Below are 16,973 nucleotides of genomic sequence, written 5' to 3'. Positions count from 1 at the left end.
GGAATAATTAATTCCACCAGAAGGCTGCTGCTCTCATTGTAAATGAGACTGCAGGGAAGTAGCATGAAGATGGGATCCCAGAGGAGCCCAGTTCCAGTGCAGTGGCCCTGAGCTCTGAAACCAGGAAATGGGGCTGCAGGTATGGAATGGGAGGGGCACTGACTAAGCCACCGAAGAATGGGGCCAGCGGCCACTGAGGAGTTACAGAGCTGTAGGCCAGGGCATTTCACTGCAAGATGCAAACAATCCAGGGCAGAGCAGGTGTCCTACACATGAAGAGCTCACCTGAGCAAGACTGTCCACTTCCTCCCCGGGAAGGCTGGCATGCACAGCTCGCTCGAGTGGCTCTGTGGCCAGCTCCACTGCATGCTGAATTCGCTCCAGCATCTGCCTCTTGTCTGGATCCGTGGTCTCATGCAACTTCTCTGTAAACGGCTACAACCATAAGCACATAGTACCTGTTAGATATTGTATGGAAACCCGGTGCATGGAGCTGGGTCAAGTAGATGAGACCTGAGCCCCCAGCCTAGGCAGCCCTGGGACTACCCCTTTCCCACGTGACTGGACAGGCCGTATCAGTGTGCCGAGTCTGGTTCATCCATGCAAAATGGGGGTGACAGCTGTGCTGTGACCTTGCTTTGTGGAAAAAGCAAGGTGGTGCAACCAGCGAGCCCTGTGGGCCTGCAAGATGGTTACACTCTAACTTCACGCCTTTGCTCTCTTCAAGATAAAATACCATAAACATACCAGTAATTACCAAAGGAAACTAGTATTTATTAAAGAAAATAAAATGACATGAAGGACTGTACATTTATGATGCTTATTGAGTGAAATTATTAAATTGACAAGAATTAAATTTTTTTAACAGTACTAAAAATTTATGGTACTGGGAATGTAATAATGGTTTTAAGAAGCTTAGCATAGCTTTTGCTTTTGAGTTAGAAGTGAGTATCAGATTGGTTGTGATCTTGACATGGAGGACTTGAGAGTGATACAGTGAAGTTCTTTCAAGAGCTGAGATTAGTGGATCAGACATTTCCTGTAAATGGCAGAAATGCCACCTACATCTACACCATATCCTTACACATTTGTCCTGGTGACCTCAGACTTGAAGGGTCACACCTATGGAGACATCAGTACTCTTGAAGGAATCAGGTTGGGTACTGCTTTGTGAGAGTCTTCCCAGACAGGCCACCCAGGGGACAATGACATTATCTTTGGATACTGACCAAAAGTCATGAGCAGAGACAATGACAAGGGGACACAGGGGCACAATGTCTAGGCCAGAGGTAAGGGCTCACCTTAAGGGCAGCGTGAACATCCTCTAGGAGCTGGGAGGCCGGAGGCTTCCGATCCCGATACTGCTCGAACAGGTAGTTCTGCCGGGCCCTCCTGATGATCTGCAGAGAGAAGAGAACCATCCACACTCAGAGCCACTCCCAGGCACATGCACCATGCTGGTCTCACCTCAGCAACTGAGCGGGGATAAGGGTGGTGTGGGGATAGCCACAGGGCCGAGTCCGTGCAGCACCGAGGGATACCAACACTGCCCTCCCACCTGCCCAGCAAGGCTGAGGTCTATGAACTTCTGGGTGCCAAGGAACAAGCCCGAGTTGGCTTCCCTACAGAACCACACAGAGCTGGCCTTGCTTCCTCAGACCTCAGGGGGGTCGTACTTAGCCAATGTAGTACTTCAACGTGTGGCATCTATGTACACACAAATGACCCTACACGTTCATGAATTGTAAAATCACTTCATCGAGAGGATTCATATGTTTATAAGTCAGCTCTGAGCTCAAGTCTATGACGTTTCACCTATTCCTCTGAAAGACCTATCTCCACACATGGTATCCGCTTATATTTTAATGAATTAATTTTTGTGTTTTTCTGTGACAGGGTCTTGATACATAGTCCAGGTGGGACTTGAACTCACTATGTATCATCCCAGGCTGGCCTTGAACTCAGGGGGATCTTCCTGCCTCAGCCTCCCAACTGCTGGGACTACAGGCTTGTGCCACCATGCCTTGCCTGTATTTTAATTTTAACTTTTTTTTTTTACCTTATCATCAATGTCTGTAATGTTCATACAGTAAAAGACATCATACTGGAAATAATCCTTTAACACTCTTCTCAAGATATCAAAAGAGATATAGGACCTAAAGCAATGAAAGAACACATTTATGATCAGTACACACTGTTTATACAACCTCAACAGCACTGCAACTATGACATTTACAGGCAGGGGATCCCTAATCTTAAAACCCACATTGCTCCCAAGGTGTGTTTGTTTTGTTTTGCTTGGTCATATTGAGAATTGAACCCAGATCCTATCACTAACCCACATCCTCAGTCCTTTTAAAAATTTTATTTTGGAAGTTGGGTGTGGTGGAACATGAACTCTGGGTGGCGGAGGCCATATCAGCAATTCAGCAAGAGCGTGTATTAAAATATAAAATAAAATCAGGTGTGGGCAGCACATGCCGGTAATCCCAGCACTTGGGAGGCTGAGACAGGAGGATTGCTGAGAATTCAAAGCCAGCCTAGGCTTCACAGTGAATTCAAGGCCAATTTGAACTACATGGTGAGACCTGGTCTCAAAAAACAAAACAAACAAACAAGAAACCCAATCAAGGGGCTAGGGATTTAGCTCAGCGGCATAAGTGCCTGCCTTTGCAAGCAGGCAGTCATGAGTTCGATCCCTGGTACCGATAAAAACGAAAAAGACAACAACAAAACAAACAAACAAACAAACAAAAAGAAACCCAATCAACCACCAACAAACTCATAATATATATACATGGCTTGGAGATGACACTGAAGTCGAAGGCCCTTGGTTCAACCCCTAGAACTGAACAGGAAAACATTTTTTTGAGACAGGGTCTCAAATTGGCCTTAAATTCATGGTCCTCCTGCCTGGGCATCTCAGTCAGGGACACAGGCATGACCTACTGTACTTAGTGGAAAACCCCAAGTTTTCTGAGTATCCTTGCGAAATCGAAAATCCTACACTGTTTCATGCACAAATTAAAGATACTGCGTATAATAATTGCTTTCAGCCTATGTATATGAGGCACACATAAAACACACATGAAAATGCTCTAAATGTTGCAGAATTCCAAATGAGGAAAAAAAAAAAAAATCCAAGACACTTTGGCCCCAAGCATTTCAGATGAGGGAAACTCAACTTACACTGCCAAAGAGTTCTGCGGCCTCTATCCCAGGAGCCATCTACTCTTGGTGAGCCACACCCACAGCACCTAGAGGAGGGTCAGAGCCCAGCCAGCCTCAGGTGTGTTGTCAGGACAATTCCCCCCAACCCCCACCAGGGACCCTCAGAGCTGGGGAAATGAGGCAAATGTTGGAAATAGCAGCCACAGGGTTCTGGGCCATTTTCCTTTTGAGTTGTTTTCATCTTTCGGCACAAGCGTGGGCTACTCAGGGCTTTAGACCCTACCTGGCATGTCCCATGTGAGATGCATCATAGACAGTCGGCCCACAGCAATACCACGTCACCTTTTTCCCATCTTGAGGTATGAACACATCCTTGTTAGAAACGAAGGAAGGACGATCACAAGAAATTCCAGAAACACTGTACAGGAGCACCAAAAGCAGTAACAAACATCATGCTGGTTTGTTCTGTTTTGCACCAACAGATTCGATAAGAACCATTTCATTTCACTGAACAAGTCACACTGGTCTGGCAGGGGTCTAGGGAGAGCATCCTCGGCACTGTCTAGGATTTGAGCACTGGCAGCTCGACGCCCTTTATCCCTGGGATCCTGCTCCTCTTTGAAGAGTTTTGGTAAAGGGAACAACACTTCTCTGTCTAGTGGAAATGCTGTTCATTTACCAACCACAGCTAACAGTTACTGCCCTCCATGAGGTACTCACGCTCCCAGGGGGCCAGCACTGCTGTTTTCTTCTCCATGAAAGACACAGAGGCTGAAGGCCAGTGGCCAGGGTCTCTCCCTCCTGGGGGAGTCAAGGTTGGAGACCAGAAAGCTCCAATATTTTCAGATCTCTTGGGGCAGTTGTGACCAATGAGTTTCATACAGAGACAATGAACTGCTCCATACTTGTCCTCCTGCCCTATTAAGCGTTGATTAAAAATAATTAGGGCTGGAACCTTTTCTAACAGCCTCAGCCTGAGCAAGACAAACCAAGCAGAGCTGGTTCAGTGAGCAGCTACATCTGCCTTCTCTGCTGCTCCAAGAACACCTGACAGGTTTGCCCGTGCCCGTTCTGTTTAGCTTGCAGCAATGCCTGCTGAACTTGTGTCCTGAGAGCACCCCAACATTTGGCCTGACTGTGAGTGAGTTCAGCACTTAGTCATGGGTACAGCCAGCTAGACCAGCAAGGTAGTTCAGGCCGAGTGCTGGTAGACAGGCTTCTGGAAGGCATCATGCATGGTGTCAAGTGTCTCAACTTTGCCTGAATTAAAGGCCACAACACAGGAAGTAATAGAAGGATCCTGAACCTGGACTGAGGCATTCTGGAACCTGCAGCGAACAGACAGCTTCCTCCTGGCCAGGGCCAAGGATGCCATGATTCCTGGGTGCGCTGCAAATACACATGCTGCCTGGCCCTCCTTACCTTGTTCCGTGTGAGGCTGTTGTACAAGCGGAGCTTGCATGGCTCAGTCCCGGCTGGAGGGGACCACTGAGGCTGCACTCGCCGGCCTTTACCTGGAGGCAGAGTAGACAGATCACATGCAGCACCCACGAACAGTGACCACTAAATTGTGAGACCTGGTTTCTACAAAGGAACTGCGATTTTTAATGCAATGTTAAGCAATATGAATCTAGCTTTGCTCCCACGCTGTGTGGTGGCATGAACCTCCAGCATGACTTGAGGCATGCCCACACAACATGTTCCTTTGCCCCCGAGGTGGGCACCCCCCACCACCATGCAGTGTGGTCAGGGGCTCGCAGGTCAGGCCGAGCGCGGTGTTCCCTGACCCCTGGCTGCTGTGCTGTTACTGGAGCTGTGATGTTGCAACCCTCGCTGCCCCTAACTTGCCCTCTTCTGCACGAGGTGAGTTGTAGACAGTTTGTGGGACACAGGTGACCTCCAAGCCTCTAGCTGCAACAGAGGCGAGGGGTCAGGGCACAAACAGCTGTGCCTCGTGGTCACAGCAGGTCAGGATGAGATCAACCTTCAGCCTCTATCTTTGATTACCCAGGTGCCAGTGCCTGGCTGTTGGTGTTGACCCTGTAATCATGCAAATTCTGATCTTCAGACACAACCCTGTGTCTGTTTCTCACTCCCCCAAGCTGGTCCTCATTGGCTTAGGCCAGTCCCTTTCTCCAGGGATTTCCTGATCTGGGGGCCACCATATAACACAATCTCTTTTTGGCACATGTCCTGGGTCTGTGGACCCCTGCCACTAACACAGATCTGCCTCTGGCCAGTGAAATGCTGTCCTTGCAGCCTGTATCTCAGAGCCCTGAGGAGGTATGACTGTCCTGAGGTTGGAAGAGACCATAGAGTCATTTTTCATACCCCACAGTCTCAGTCTCAAAAAGCTGATCACTGAGCACTGCTGAAGGCTTTCCAACTGTCACAGGCAGGTTCCTGTACCCTATTTTGCTGGCTTCACCCAACCAGCTCCTCAGGGAAATGCAGTTTCTCTCCTCTGCCTTTCCAGTTGGGCCCTGGGTTTGCTGTAGCCTACGCGCCTGTGTATCAGATCCCCAAGCCTCCTGGGGCACAGATTCTTATGTACCTGCAACCCTGCATGGTGCCTGGAAAGCCCTTGCTCACCTCTGCTGAGCCATGGAGGAGACCAACACCAGGGTTCGGTGCTCACATTTTCTTCCCTCCCTACTCTTGTCTCCCTACTCCCCAGACAGCTTGTTTCCTGTCTCTGCCACCTCTGTCTCTTGTGCTGAGGGTGGGGGTGTCTGCCCACAGGTGAGACCATGTCCAGACCCTCCTTGAGTCTCCTGATTGGGGCCAGCAGACTGCCTGCTAATTCCCATCTTGAGAGCCACAGAAGTCTACTCTGGTCTCTACCCTTGCCTAGGCCACATTAGGCAGGTAGGAGGATACTGATAACCAGCAGGGTAAGGGCAGGATGGAAGTCAGCACTCTGTGATGGGGGAGATGGAGGGAGGCAGTTGACAGTGAAGCTATGCTCTTTCCTGCAGGTAAGTTCCAGCCTGACCACAGGTGGCCACAGATTCTGATTGTGGAAAACTGCAAATCCTTAATCGGACATGAAGTGGTCAGTGAGATCACGTACACTCTTAAAAGTTCACTTAAAAGCATCAAATCCACTTAAAGGAAAATCACATTCTACAATTTGATAGTCTGCAATTGATATTTTGAGGCCCTGCCATTCTCCTTCCACTTTGAGGCCCTGTGACACAAGACGCAGCTGTCCTCACAAATGATCAGGGATGCTGCCGCTGCCAAGTGTTGCCATTCTGAGCACTGAAAACAAAGATTTGCATAGGCATGTGCCCGAGCAGCACCCTGGAGTGCTCCAGAGGCACACCCAGCCACACTCAGCTTGCCAATTCCCCTACAGGCTGCCAGCCCCACAGCTGATGACTGGCTTCCAGGACTTCTGGCAGACAGAATTCAGATACGCAAAAGGGAAGTAAATACTGGGAGAGGTGATGCAATGGGCCACGTTTCACAGTGAACCATCCCTAAACCAAGTCATCAGAGTTCATGTTTAGCAACAGTCTTCCACCTCTGCCTGACGCTCCAGGACCTGATGACACCATCAATGCCTCCACCAGTATCAGACTTTGGTTGGGTTTCTTCTGAGACAGTGTCAACCCCACCACAGGTATCTACCCCTGCTAGGCACTGTCTGGACATGTAGACACCATGAAAAACTATTCCTAATCAAACAGCACCAACAGAACAGCTCTACACGGCAGACCAGTCTTGGCCTTCAAGACAGGATGGGAAGATTGAAAGGCAAAGGACAGGGTGGTCACCAGAAACATCCTCAGCTCCTGAGGAACCTCACAAAGGGTGGGGAGTTCCTGCAGAGGACACTCAGTCATGCAGATGAGTGTCACCTGCTAGGGAGGAACACTGAACTTGCACCATCCTAGGGTGTGGCCTTGGGTCTGGCAGACCTATGCCCGTCCTCAGTGAAGGGGATGCCTAAAGCCTTCCTGCACTGAATCCTAGGCCCAGGTGGAAGCTGCCCAAGAGGTTCATGGCCTTGGGAATGAGTGGCCCTCCTTCTGTAGTGGCAGCGAGAAGGCTGATGAGGTAGGAAATAGGCAGAAGGAGCAGAGACAGAGCTGGGCAGGAAGGGGTCTGGCTTCATGGGAAGAGGGCTAAGAGGGTAAAGGAGCCCAGACTCTCGCTGTTTGGGAGGGTCCTTCAGCTGTTGCAGAAGTTGATTTAGAAAAAGGACACAGCTAGACTGACTGAGCAAGAAGGAGCAGTCAGTGAATGTACACAGGGGGCCGGAGGGCAGTGAAGACACTGCAGTGCACCAAAGAGCCGGTGGGCGATGGCCTCCTACTGTCCCACTTGGTGTCGAGGACAGAGGCTGGAAGGGTTAGAAAAGATTTCAGTGCAACAGGGCAGCTATTGTGATTCTTGTTGCTACATGGGGGCAGCTACACAGTTACAACCCAGAGGCGTGGGTTCGGACACTAAACTCTGAAGGTCTGGGCCCTGCCCAAAGGCACTGGACAGTTAAGTGGCAGGCAGGCCCAGGTTTCAGCCCCAACCTTCACCTTCGCCTAGGGCTCTGCTCAGGGGCCAACTGGCCTAACTCATGTCCTTCCTGAACACATGGGCTTTGTGATCAGGGGACTCGGACTTTGGAGGAGGCACCATAATCCTATCAGTGCTGCCCACAGTCTATCCTTCCCCTAACCTGCACCCATCAGGCCACATCCTCACCGGGCTCTGCTGTTAGTGGCTTTCTTCTCCACAGATCAGAAGTCTATGAGGTCCCCTTCACCTCCCAGGTAGGGGCAGAGTGGCTGCGCTGCTCAGGAGAGGAAACTGGCTACACAGCAAGGCCATCCACCTGTACTGGAGGAGGAGGCTGTCTGCTGCCAAAACTTCTAGAAAACCAAGACTTACTCTGACTCCAGGAGACTGGAGACTCCCTCCGCCCAGGTTGACAGGGGGAACCTAGCAGAAGCCTGGCCATGGTGGAGGTCCTAGGCATGTTCCAGATTCCTCACTTCATGTCTGAAAAGCCTCCAGGTCATCAATAAGGACTGCCAGAAGACAGCACTCAGCTCACAACATATGAAGGAGGCAGTGCACCCAAAGCCACAGCGGCCAGGTGCTCAGGGGCCCTGGACAGTGAAAGTCATGCAGCTGAGTTTGTCATGAAGCACAGAAATGAAACTTATTTCTGATTTCTAAAAATATCACTGTCAATTACTATGGCTTTAGGATACAATGACACTACACTTGGAGGGAAACTCTGCAAACTTATGGAAACAATAAAGAAAAGAACCAAACCAGGTCAGGCAAGGTTCCCACTGAGCTAGCTCCAAGGCTGAAAGCCTATATCCTGGCAGGTCACTTGTCCCGGGTGACCCCACCATGGGTAGCTCTACAGTGCCAACAAGAGTACTTTGTTCTCGAAGAACCAACTCCACAGGGCACAATTCTATCCTACCCTTGGCCCAGCAAGCATGCTATCTGCCCACTGGGTAGCTTGCCTGAGACACTGGGGTGAGGCACTCACTCAATATCCACTGCCCCGTGGCACCCCATTTCCAGGGACCTTGAAGCAGAGCTTCTAATGGTGGAGAAGTCACTGTTACTCACTTGCTTGGAGCCCGCAGGGCTCGCCTTTGTCACGGGGGCCACCCAGGAGCGCTTCTATGTGCCTGAACCACCGGGTCACGTGGAAGAGTCTCGTGTCAGCGGGAGGGGTCGAGAGCTGCCTGAACACGTCCACGTCTGCCTGGGACAGTGAGTACCCCTGGATATAGCTACGCGTGCTGAGGTGCTGGTCCAGGGCCTGCACCCTGGCTGCCTCGTCACTAATGCTCAGAATGGACCTGTAGTCAGCAGCTGAAAAGACAGAGGGCACAGGCTGTCAGGCAGGCAGGCAGAGGTCATGGGAGGGCAGCAGGCACATGATATGGGGAAGACAGAGCGTGTGGGAGCAACATTAGGCAGGCAGGCAGGCAGGCAGAGGCATGAATGGCAGAGGGCACACAACTAGGCAGATAGAAATCTCCACGAGGTTGCCAGGCAGGCATCAACAGAGAGAGGCAGAGTCAAAACCTTTCCTGGATATAAACATGCACATCAGGCAGACAGTACACATGCCAGTGGTTGCCATGGGGATGGGAGTGATGCTTGATGGGCATGAGTTTTCTACTGCGGTGATAGAAAACACTGTAGAACCAAACTGAAGTTGCTTGCATGACATTGTGACCACACTGCATGCTACTCAAGTGCAAACTTTAAAATAATTTTATATTATGTGAACTTCACCTCAATTTTAAAAACTCATAACAGAAAACAATGAAACAAGTCCCCGTTCCTAAATCCCTTTCCACAGGAGCATACTCTTCCTAAAACAGCGAGACACAAAACAGGGGTGATGAGGCCACAACATGTGAGAATGGCACCGCTCGCCACACATACAGCCCCTATGCGCATCTGCATGGAGACGGCCAGGCCTAGCACAACTTTCAGTGGTCCAAGGCCCTATTCCCAGGGTGATGCAACCCACATGAGAAAGCTCTGGGCTAACAGAAGGGATGCTCCAGCCACATCTGACCACGGTGGGACCATCCTAGGAGTATGCCCTGTGAACTGTACCCTCCACAAGCAGGGGTATCTCCAAGGAACCCCCAAGGAGCTGTGGCAGGCGGTGGGGAGGGGAATACAGACCCAACTTCCTGTCCACTCACACTGGGGGAAGAGGAACAGAGTTGCTCCTCACACTTGTCCCAGCCTTGCTCTCACCCCAGCAGGTGAGGCACTTGGAGCTGCGACTCCTTTTTCAGTATCCCCCAGATACTGATGGGTATCTTACTCCCTTCAGAGTTGTGCTCACGTCACTAATGTTGCAATGCCCATGACTCCAGGCCCCAGCCCTCTGGATCCTTCTCCCCAAACTTACTTTCCTTTACTGTCTGTCTATCCTTGCCATTTAGTATGCTTTATCATGGCATAAACAAGCCTGGGACATTCTGGATACTCAAGAACCTGCGGCTGCTCAGCAGGGCCACTGTGGAAGCCTTAGGACAGTGTCTCTGGGATCCACTATTCCCTGCCTCCTCAAGAAGCAGCTCTCAGGAACCAGCATTTGGAGAGTAGCCCCTTTTTTCCAGGGCCCAGTCAGTACTGCTGGGATTCTGTCCACAGGTGAAGGCCAGGGAGTTCTACAAGGAGAGCTGCCAACATCACTCTTGGGACCTCACAGGGATGGACACTAATAGGGTGTCCTTCTTTCCAGCTGAGGGCAGCCTCTGCTCTGAGCACTACTAAACCAGGTCTAGTTACATCTAATGCTAACTGAATATGAAACATCCCTGAAATCCCTATGTAGAGCAACTCTCTCTCAGGGAACCTCCGTTTCACTCCAGTATTCTCCTCTAGGGGTACCAGCAATATCCTACTTAGGAAGAAGATGGTGGCGACCAGATATACAGGAGAGACATGCCAGACTCACATGAGCCAGGTCCCCTCAAAGGTATGGTTAGGGTCTCAAAATTGTCCCCAGCACTGACTGACTTTTCAGTCGCTAGTGAGACTACTCAGTCTAACATCAGGCCCGAGCGTGGTGAGAGGGAGCAGAGCCACGCACAGGCTCAGCTTCAGGGTTCTGTCTACCCCCCAGCAAACACACAACAGAGCTTTTCACACTGAGCACATCCTCGTGAGGGCTGCGAAGGACTAAGGACTAAATGTCAACAGTGGTAAAATCCAACCATCAGGGTTGTTAGCGATTTCATCTCCCTCTCTGTCTCCATTGCTTACACTTTCTACACTAAGAACTGCATGTAATTTTTTATGAGCAAAATATACACAACATCAAAACACTACAGGGGCTTTAGAGAGCTAAGGAAGAGGATCCAGAAAGGTCAGCCTACAGCATACTCTGGGACAGGCCCAGCAGGACACAGTCCCAACCCCCGAGGCTAGGCACCTGTCTTCTGCACACAGAAACCACGTTCATAACATCTGCCTCGTAAAGCTGTGGTACGCTAAGTGAAATTACACATATAAAAATGTTTAAAAACCACTTGGCATGCAGCCAGCAGCCAGCACCCAGCTTGCTATCATTATTATTATAATCGTTCCTGCATGATGATGATGATTGTAATTGCTGTTACATGCAGACAGCTCCCTAGAGGAGCTTACCCCAAGATTACACATTCATTCCTAAATGTTCTCATGGGGCATCCTGAATCACCCTGAGGGAGCACAGCCCAGCTGGAGAGAGGCACCCTCAGAGTGGACAGGGTGGCCAGTATGAGGGAGGGGTTCATTTGAGTTTGTGGTAGCTGCATTTGAGGGCGTCTGGAGGAAACAAATAAAAACAAAGCAGCTTCAGGGTCCTGGCCTTGAGCCAGACCTCAGCGGGCTGACTGTTCTGAGGTGAGGAGAAGGTCTAGCTTACCCCAGGGCCCTCACCAGAGTTGCACATGACAAGCCTAAACTCCTGCTCTGCTTCTGCTGGGGAGAATGTCCCACCAAATGGACTCGCAGTTTGGCCTGTAAATACATCAAAGGACAGGACCCTGGAGGCGAGAATGTCTTAAAGGGGGACTAGACCTTACAAAGCATTTACTAAACCACACAAATGCAAGCACTGTGAGATGAACTGAACTCATGTCAAAGAATCCATGTTCCAGACAAGTCAAAGGGGTACCCTTCCTCTAGCTCCTTTTTCCATACTTACATTTGCTCTAGGCCTAGTTCACATTCTACCTTTCCTTCTGGCGCAATTCAAAGCATGGTGGATGCTCAGCAGCACCTTAGAAGCCACAATCTTGTGCTACTTGAGATCTGCCACTCAGACCCTCTGAGGTGGCCCAACAAGCAGGGCTCAAATTACCTCTGGGAGACTCACTTTGGTGCCAAGGCTCCCACTCCAGTATGCTAAGAATCCTAGCAGAACAGGTGGGTGCCTGCGGAACAACACAGGCCCTACACGGCATGCCTGTGTTCCTAGTAAGCTGCCAGGGAGCTCAGTCTCAGCTTGGTGGGGGCTTGCACCCCTCTCTTACTCCCTAATTCTCTGTTGGCTGATTCCATTCTGCTAACATTCCCCCATGGGGTTCCAGCACTACCCGCCGTCAGATTGTTCTGTTACTGCAAAAGCTCCCAGCAGCTTCCAGGCAACTCCAATGCACTTTCTGTGGCAGTTCCCACCCAAACCAGGACTCTCAGACAGAGGAATGGAAAATGCTCCCTGGGGAAGACAAGCAGGTACCCCTTTTCCCCACCTCCTCTGGGTTAATGCCACTCTCTTGGAGTCCAGAGCCTCTTGAATACTGAGAGGTTCCACCTCTCGCCTGAGCCCAAGTCACAGGGCAGCTCTCAGACATCATCTCTTCCTCAGAGAAATGTGCTTATTACCTTCCTCCTGGGGAGGCCGCTGGTTATCAGATGTACCCAATTTCCTCCCACACTGCGACAAATCAGTATAATCAGATGGTGCCACTACCACCAGCAGGGCCACCCTGAGGGCACTGCCCCTATGACCTTCCACATCACATCGCAAATGTGCAAATATTTGTATCCTATAAATAGATAATTTCACTCTCCTTTGGGGAACACAGCAAAGCATGTAGCCTCTGTTTACTTAGCAGTCTTAGCACCCTCAAAATCTGGGGCCCGCCTAATTATGTGAATAAACTCCGGAAAGTTGGTATAATACGGTGGTTAAAATCCCTGCTGCTATCAGCCTCCCCAGATAGAAGCCTAGCACTGTTTCTGGATAGCTGTATGATGTTGGAATCATTGCTGGACCTCTCTGGACATCATGGTTCTCACATGCACAGATAGACACAGGAGTATCTACTGTAAAGAGCCACTCAAAGGTAATAAAGTAGAACACAGGTAAAGTGTGTAGGGCAGCACCCATTATGATATACCAACTCCTTGAGTTAGACAGTATAAAAATTACACTAAGCCTGACCTAACAGCAGCCACCAAAGTAATATTCCAAGTCTGTAGGAAAAGACCCGGGGATGAGCTCTGTCCACCTAGAAGGCTCTGAGATGAGCCCAAAACCCAGTCTGCACCAGATTACAGAGGAGAGCTGTGATTCAAAAGACTGAGAAGAAGAACATGAGCCAGCTTAAGGAAGATGGACCAGAAAAGGGGAATCCCAAAAATATCTTCGGAGATGGTCACTTTCAATGAGGTTAACTTCAGGGTGGGGGGAAGGTGCGATTTTTGGAACCTGGAAGCCCACAGTACTGAGATCTCTGGTAGTGATACAGAGGTTTTGCATGATTTTGGTTTCCAGTTTCCTGAGAGGATGGCCCAGGACTGTCTGTCTGAGGGTCACTCTAGGGACAGGGTATGTGCCCTACGCTTCAGATTGGGACAGATATCTGCCACCCAGACATTGGGAAATTCAGTTCAATCCATACTGAAATCTCCAAAAATGAGCCATTTCTTTCAAAAGTCAAAAGTTCTAAAGTAACCAAAAAAATAATAAAAAACAAAACACCTCAATATGCTGTTATGTTTACAAATGAACCAAATATACACTTTTAATTTAAAACCAAAGAAACAGGTTCTAGTTTCCAACACACACGTGCACTTATTACATGCCAGGCACTGCTCTAAGTTCTTTGCATCTACTAACTCATTCATTGCTCATGGCATCATCCAAGGTAAGAAACACTACGCAGTGTTGCTGTGAGGATGGGGCAGGGTGGGACCCAGCTCTGAAAGGCATGCCCAGGTTAGACTGTTGGCCACAAGAGTGTTCTATGGAGTCGGGTGAAGTGCCTGCCCTGCGACTGGTGCAGTGCTGGAATCCAGGCATGTCAGTCTAGTAGAACGCAACAAGTCTGAAAAGTGGGGACTTCTGCCACCAGGGATAGGATGACAGCTCTGTCATCTGGGTGCCCTATGTCACTGGGTTACCCAAGGTGATCAGTCACTTATTTAGAACCCACTGAGGGCTCAGAAACAAAGGATACAGGACAACACAGAATAACTTACAGTGGTACAGGATATGGAGATATGTTACAGTTTCTACCTGGATATGCCCTCATTCACTCATAGGCAGGATTTGGGGGAGAGGACTGGATCGAGGTAGCATGATACTTATCCACTGATTAGTCTACTGATGAGTTTATAGCTAAATGTAATTTGGGCCAGGTGTGGTGGTACATGCCTGTAGTCCCAGCACTTCGGAAGCTGAGGCAAGAGAATCACTATGAGTTCGAGGTCAGCCTGAACTACATAGTGAGACCTTGTCTCATTTAAAAAAAAAAAAAAAAAATATATATATATATATATATACAAATATATATTTGGAAGGTGATGGGGACATGGCCTGAAAGGCTCTATTTTTTCCCTCCTCCCTTGATCCCTCTCTCTGCTTCTGGCAACCACGTCATGGGCTCTTTCTCTTCTACCATGCTGCCTTGCCTTGGAGCCAGCTGACTATGGACTGGAACCTCTACAGACTGTGAACCAATGTAACCCTCTCCTCCTTTAAGTTATGGGTGTCAGGGATTGTGTCTCAGCAATGAAAAACTAAGATAAGGCACAGAACTCACATCTAAATTTTCTCCGCATAGTGAATAAAATCTACACTAACCATGTTTCCTTCACGAAGTCAACTCTGTTAGGAATCTGAACCACAGACTCTACTCTTTTGAGCACCTAGAATCTTGCTGAAGGAACAGTGAGAAAAGACCCACTGTTCTTCAAAGGGCTGAATGCCAAGATCCTGGTTTACCCCTGAGTGACACGGGTAACTCATGGGGTCACCCTCTCAGGGGAACTCTTGGGTGGCAATAAAGTAGGCAATAATGCTCTGACAAGGTACTTCCTGATTGTGACTGATGGTCAAACTGAAGATGAAAGCTTTGGTAAAACCCCAAGCCCTTTTATGTGTGTGTACATGTAGCTCAGGTTTCCTCTGTCCTATTTTCTTAAGTACCAACCTCAAATGACTTCCGCCTACCTGGCTGGGCAGAAACCAAAAACAACCCTGAGCCTTTGCCTTGTCCCTGAGCCTGACCCTGAGCCTTTGCCTTTGCTGGGGCAGGAAGGGAAGAGAGTGGGCCCAGGCACCTGCTGCAGACAAGTTGCTTCACACAAGCTACTCCATGGTCACATATACAAAGAGCCGTTAGCCCCAATCCTATGAGGAAACAGCCTGGGGACGGAGTGGGTCTTGCAAGGCTAGGGTCAAATTGTCAATCAAGCCTGCAGGAATTCTGTAGGCCACTCCACAGAGCCCAGGCCACTCCTCCCGGCCCTGAGAACCAGCTGCCTCTCAGAGCCTGGACTTGACCACTGGCCCGCTGCCTCAGAGCCCCGGCCTGGACCTTGTCTAAGTTGGATACCCACTGCCCCTCTGAATCCTGGCCTAGCCACTACCCGCCCATGGACCTGTGGCTGCCCAGAGCTCTGTCTTGACAAATGATCACGCTATATAACCACTGTGTGCTCAGAAACCTACAGCCTGCTCCAGGCCCCCACTATCCCTCTGAGTCTGACGCGGCCATTGCCCGTCCGGGGACCTCCCTAGTCCTCCTCTGCTCCTCAGACCGTGGCTCGCCCACTGTCTTCCTGGGACTCCATGGCCCTAGTTGCTGGGACGCGCCAGCTGACAGATCCTCGGGTCCCCGCGACGTCTCTCTGGCCGGCCCGCGTCCCACACATCCCACCGCGACACTTACCTTGCTCCCCGGAGGAACCTGCCATCTCTGGGAATCCCTGACCAGCGACACCGACTTTCCCAGAATCTGATGCAACCGCGCCCCGGAAGTCCCGCCCAGTTCACCGCCTTCCGGAAACGCCCTGTCGCTAGGCAACTAGGCAAGGAAGCCGCGGCGCGGGGTATGCTGGGCATCGAGCTAGGCGTGCTGGGACGTGGAGGTCCAGATCTGGTCGGCTAACTGGAAGGGTCGGACTATGCTAGGGGACAGTCTAGCCCTGTAACGGGTTGGATCAGGAGCTGGCAGGAAAAGGAGAGAGAGAAAGATGTGACGGGCAGCCACCCCCAGGCACACAGCGCCGTGAAGATGACCCCAGAGGACAGCCAGCCCGGAGAAACTCCGGGCAGCGTCAGAGAACCGGGCGGTGTTGTGGCCAGGACGAGGCTTCAAACACTGCAAGGACTCTAGAAGCATCCAATAAGCAAAGCCGAGCATGGCACACATCGAAGGGTTCAAGGAGCAGCCAAGACCGATCTATGCTGTAGAAACACCATTCTAACAGCTGCCGAGTGAACGGGGTGAATCCAGAAAAGCCCAATAAAAGCAAGTGCTTTAGAAAGGAAGCGCAGTGTATAGAAGAGGAAAGGGGGGCGGACAAAGCAGGCAGGAAGTCAGCAATCCCTAGGAGGCCTTAAGCAGGTACTGTGTGGAGAAGGGGAGGTGAAATTCGGAAAGACCCAATTTCTGGCCTGACAGTCTGGCAGGTATTGGGACATTCGCTTTAATAAAGAACTGGAAACTGAAGTTGCTTGTCAAAGGGTGGAGCTATGCATGTTTCTAGAGACTGGTGCTGAATTTGATGTTCGCGGTAAGCGAGGATGGGCAGTGGGTAGTCCTCCCTAATCCTCAATGTCATTGCCTTTCTCTGTGTGTGATCACTTCCCAAAGGTACCCCCATGAGACAGTACTCTGTGGAACATAGGGGTGATCTCCCCTTGTGATCTGTACAGAATTTATGTAGATTCTATTCAGAATCTATTCAGGGGTGCAGCCCTTACAAGCCTGGGGTTCATGAAGTTATCAGTAGAACTGACACTAAGGAATAAACTTACTCAGATCCAATACATCCAGGACACTATTTAACATCACAGT

At 50.1% G+C, this 16,973-nt stretch overlaps 1 protein-coding gene across 4 annotated transcripts in view; it reads right to left on the bottom strand.

Moving 5' to 3' along the window:
- The window catches only part of Cars1 (cysteinyl-tRNA synthetase 1), a 54,307-nt gene extending 38,339 nt beyond the window's left edge, over window positions 1-15,968 (bottom strand). The window contains exons 1-7 of one of the 4 annotated variants that reach the window (XM_003468335.5): window positions 15,843-15,962; window positions 8,770-9,018; window positions 4,594-4,685; window positions 3,455-3,543; window positions 2,060-2,156; window positions 1,302-1,400; window positions 286-435 (exon numbers count right to left, since the gene is read on the bottom strand). In XM_003468335.5, the coding sequence (XP_003468383.1) occupies window positions 286-435; window positions 1,302-1,400; window positions 2,060-2,156; window positions 3,455-3,543; window positions 4,594-4,685; window positions 8,770-9,018; window positions 15,843-15,867 (801 nt within the window). In that variant the 5' untranslated portion in view covers window positions 15,868-15,962. Of the gene's footprint in view, window positions 1-285; window positions 436-1,301; window positions 1,401-2,059; window positions 2,157-3,189; window positions 3,258-3,454; window positions 3,590-4,593; window positions 4,686-8,769; window positions 9,019-15,842 lie in introns of those variants that run through there. The other 3 variants (XM_005003037.4, XM_063227716.1, XM_063227717.1) reach the window with 3 other exon arrangements.
- Between the last annotated feature and the right edge of the window lie 1,005 nt (window positions 15,969-16,973).

Source organism: Cavia porcellus, unplaced genomic scaffold (genome assembly GCF_034190915.1).
Source record: "Cavia porcellus strain 051 isolate PalLab524CR breed Dunkin Hartley unplaced genomic scaffold, mCavPor4.1 scaffold_17, whole genome shotgun sequence".
NCBI classification, from domain to species: domain Eukaryota; kingdom Metazoa; phylum Chordata; class Mammalia; order Rodentia; family Caviidae; genus Cavia; species Cavia porcellus.
The sequence above is the reverse complement of the archived record's forward strand: the minus strand, read 5'-3'. Positions and strand labels throughout refer to the sequence as shown.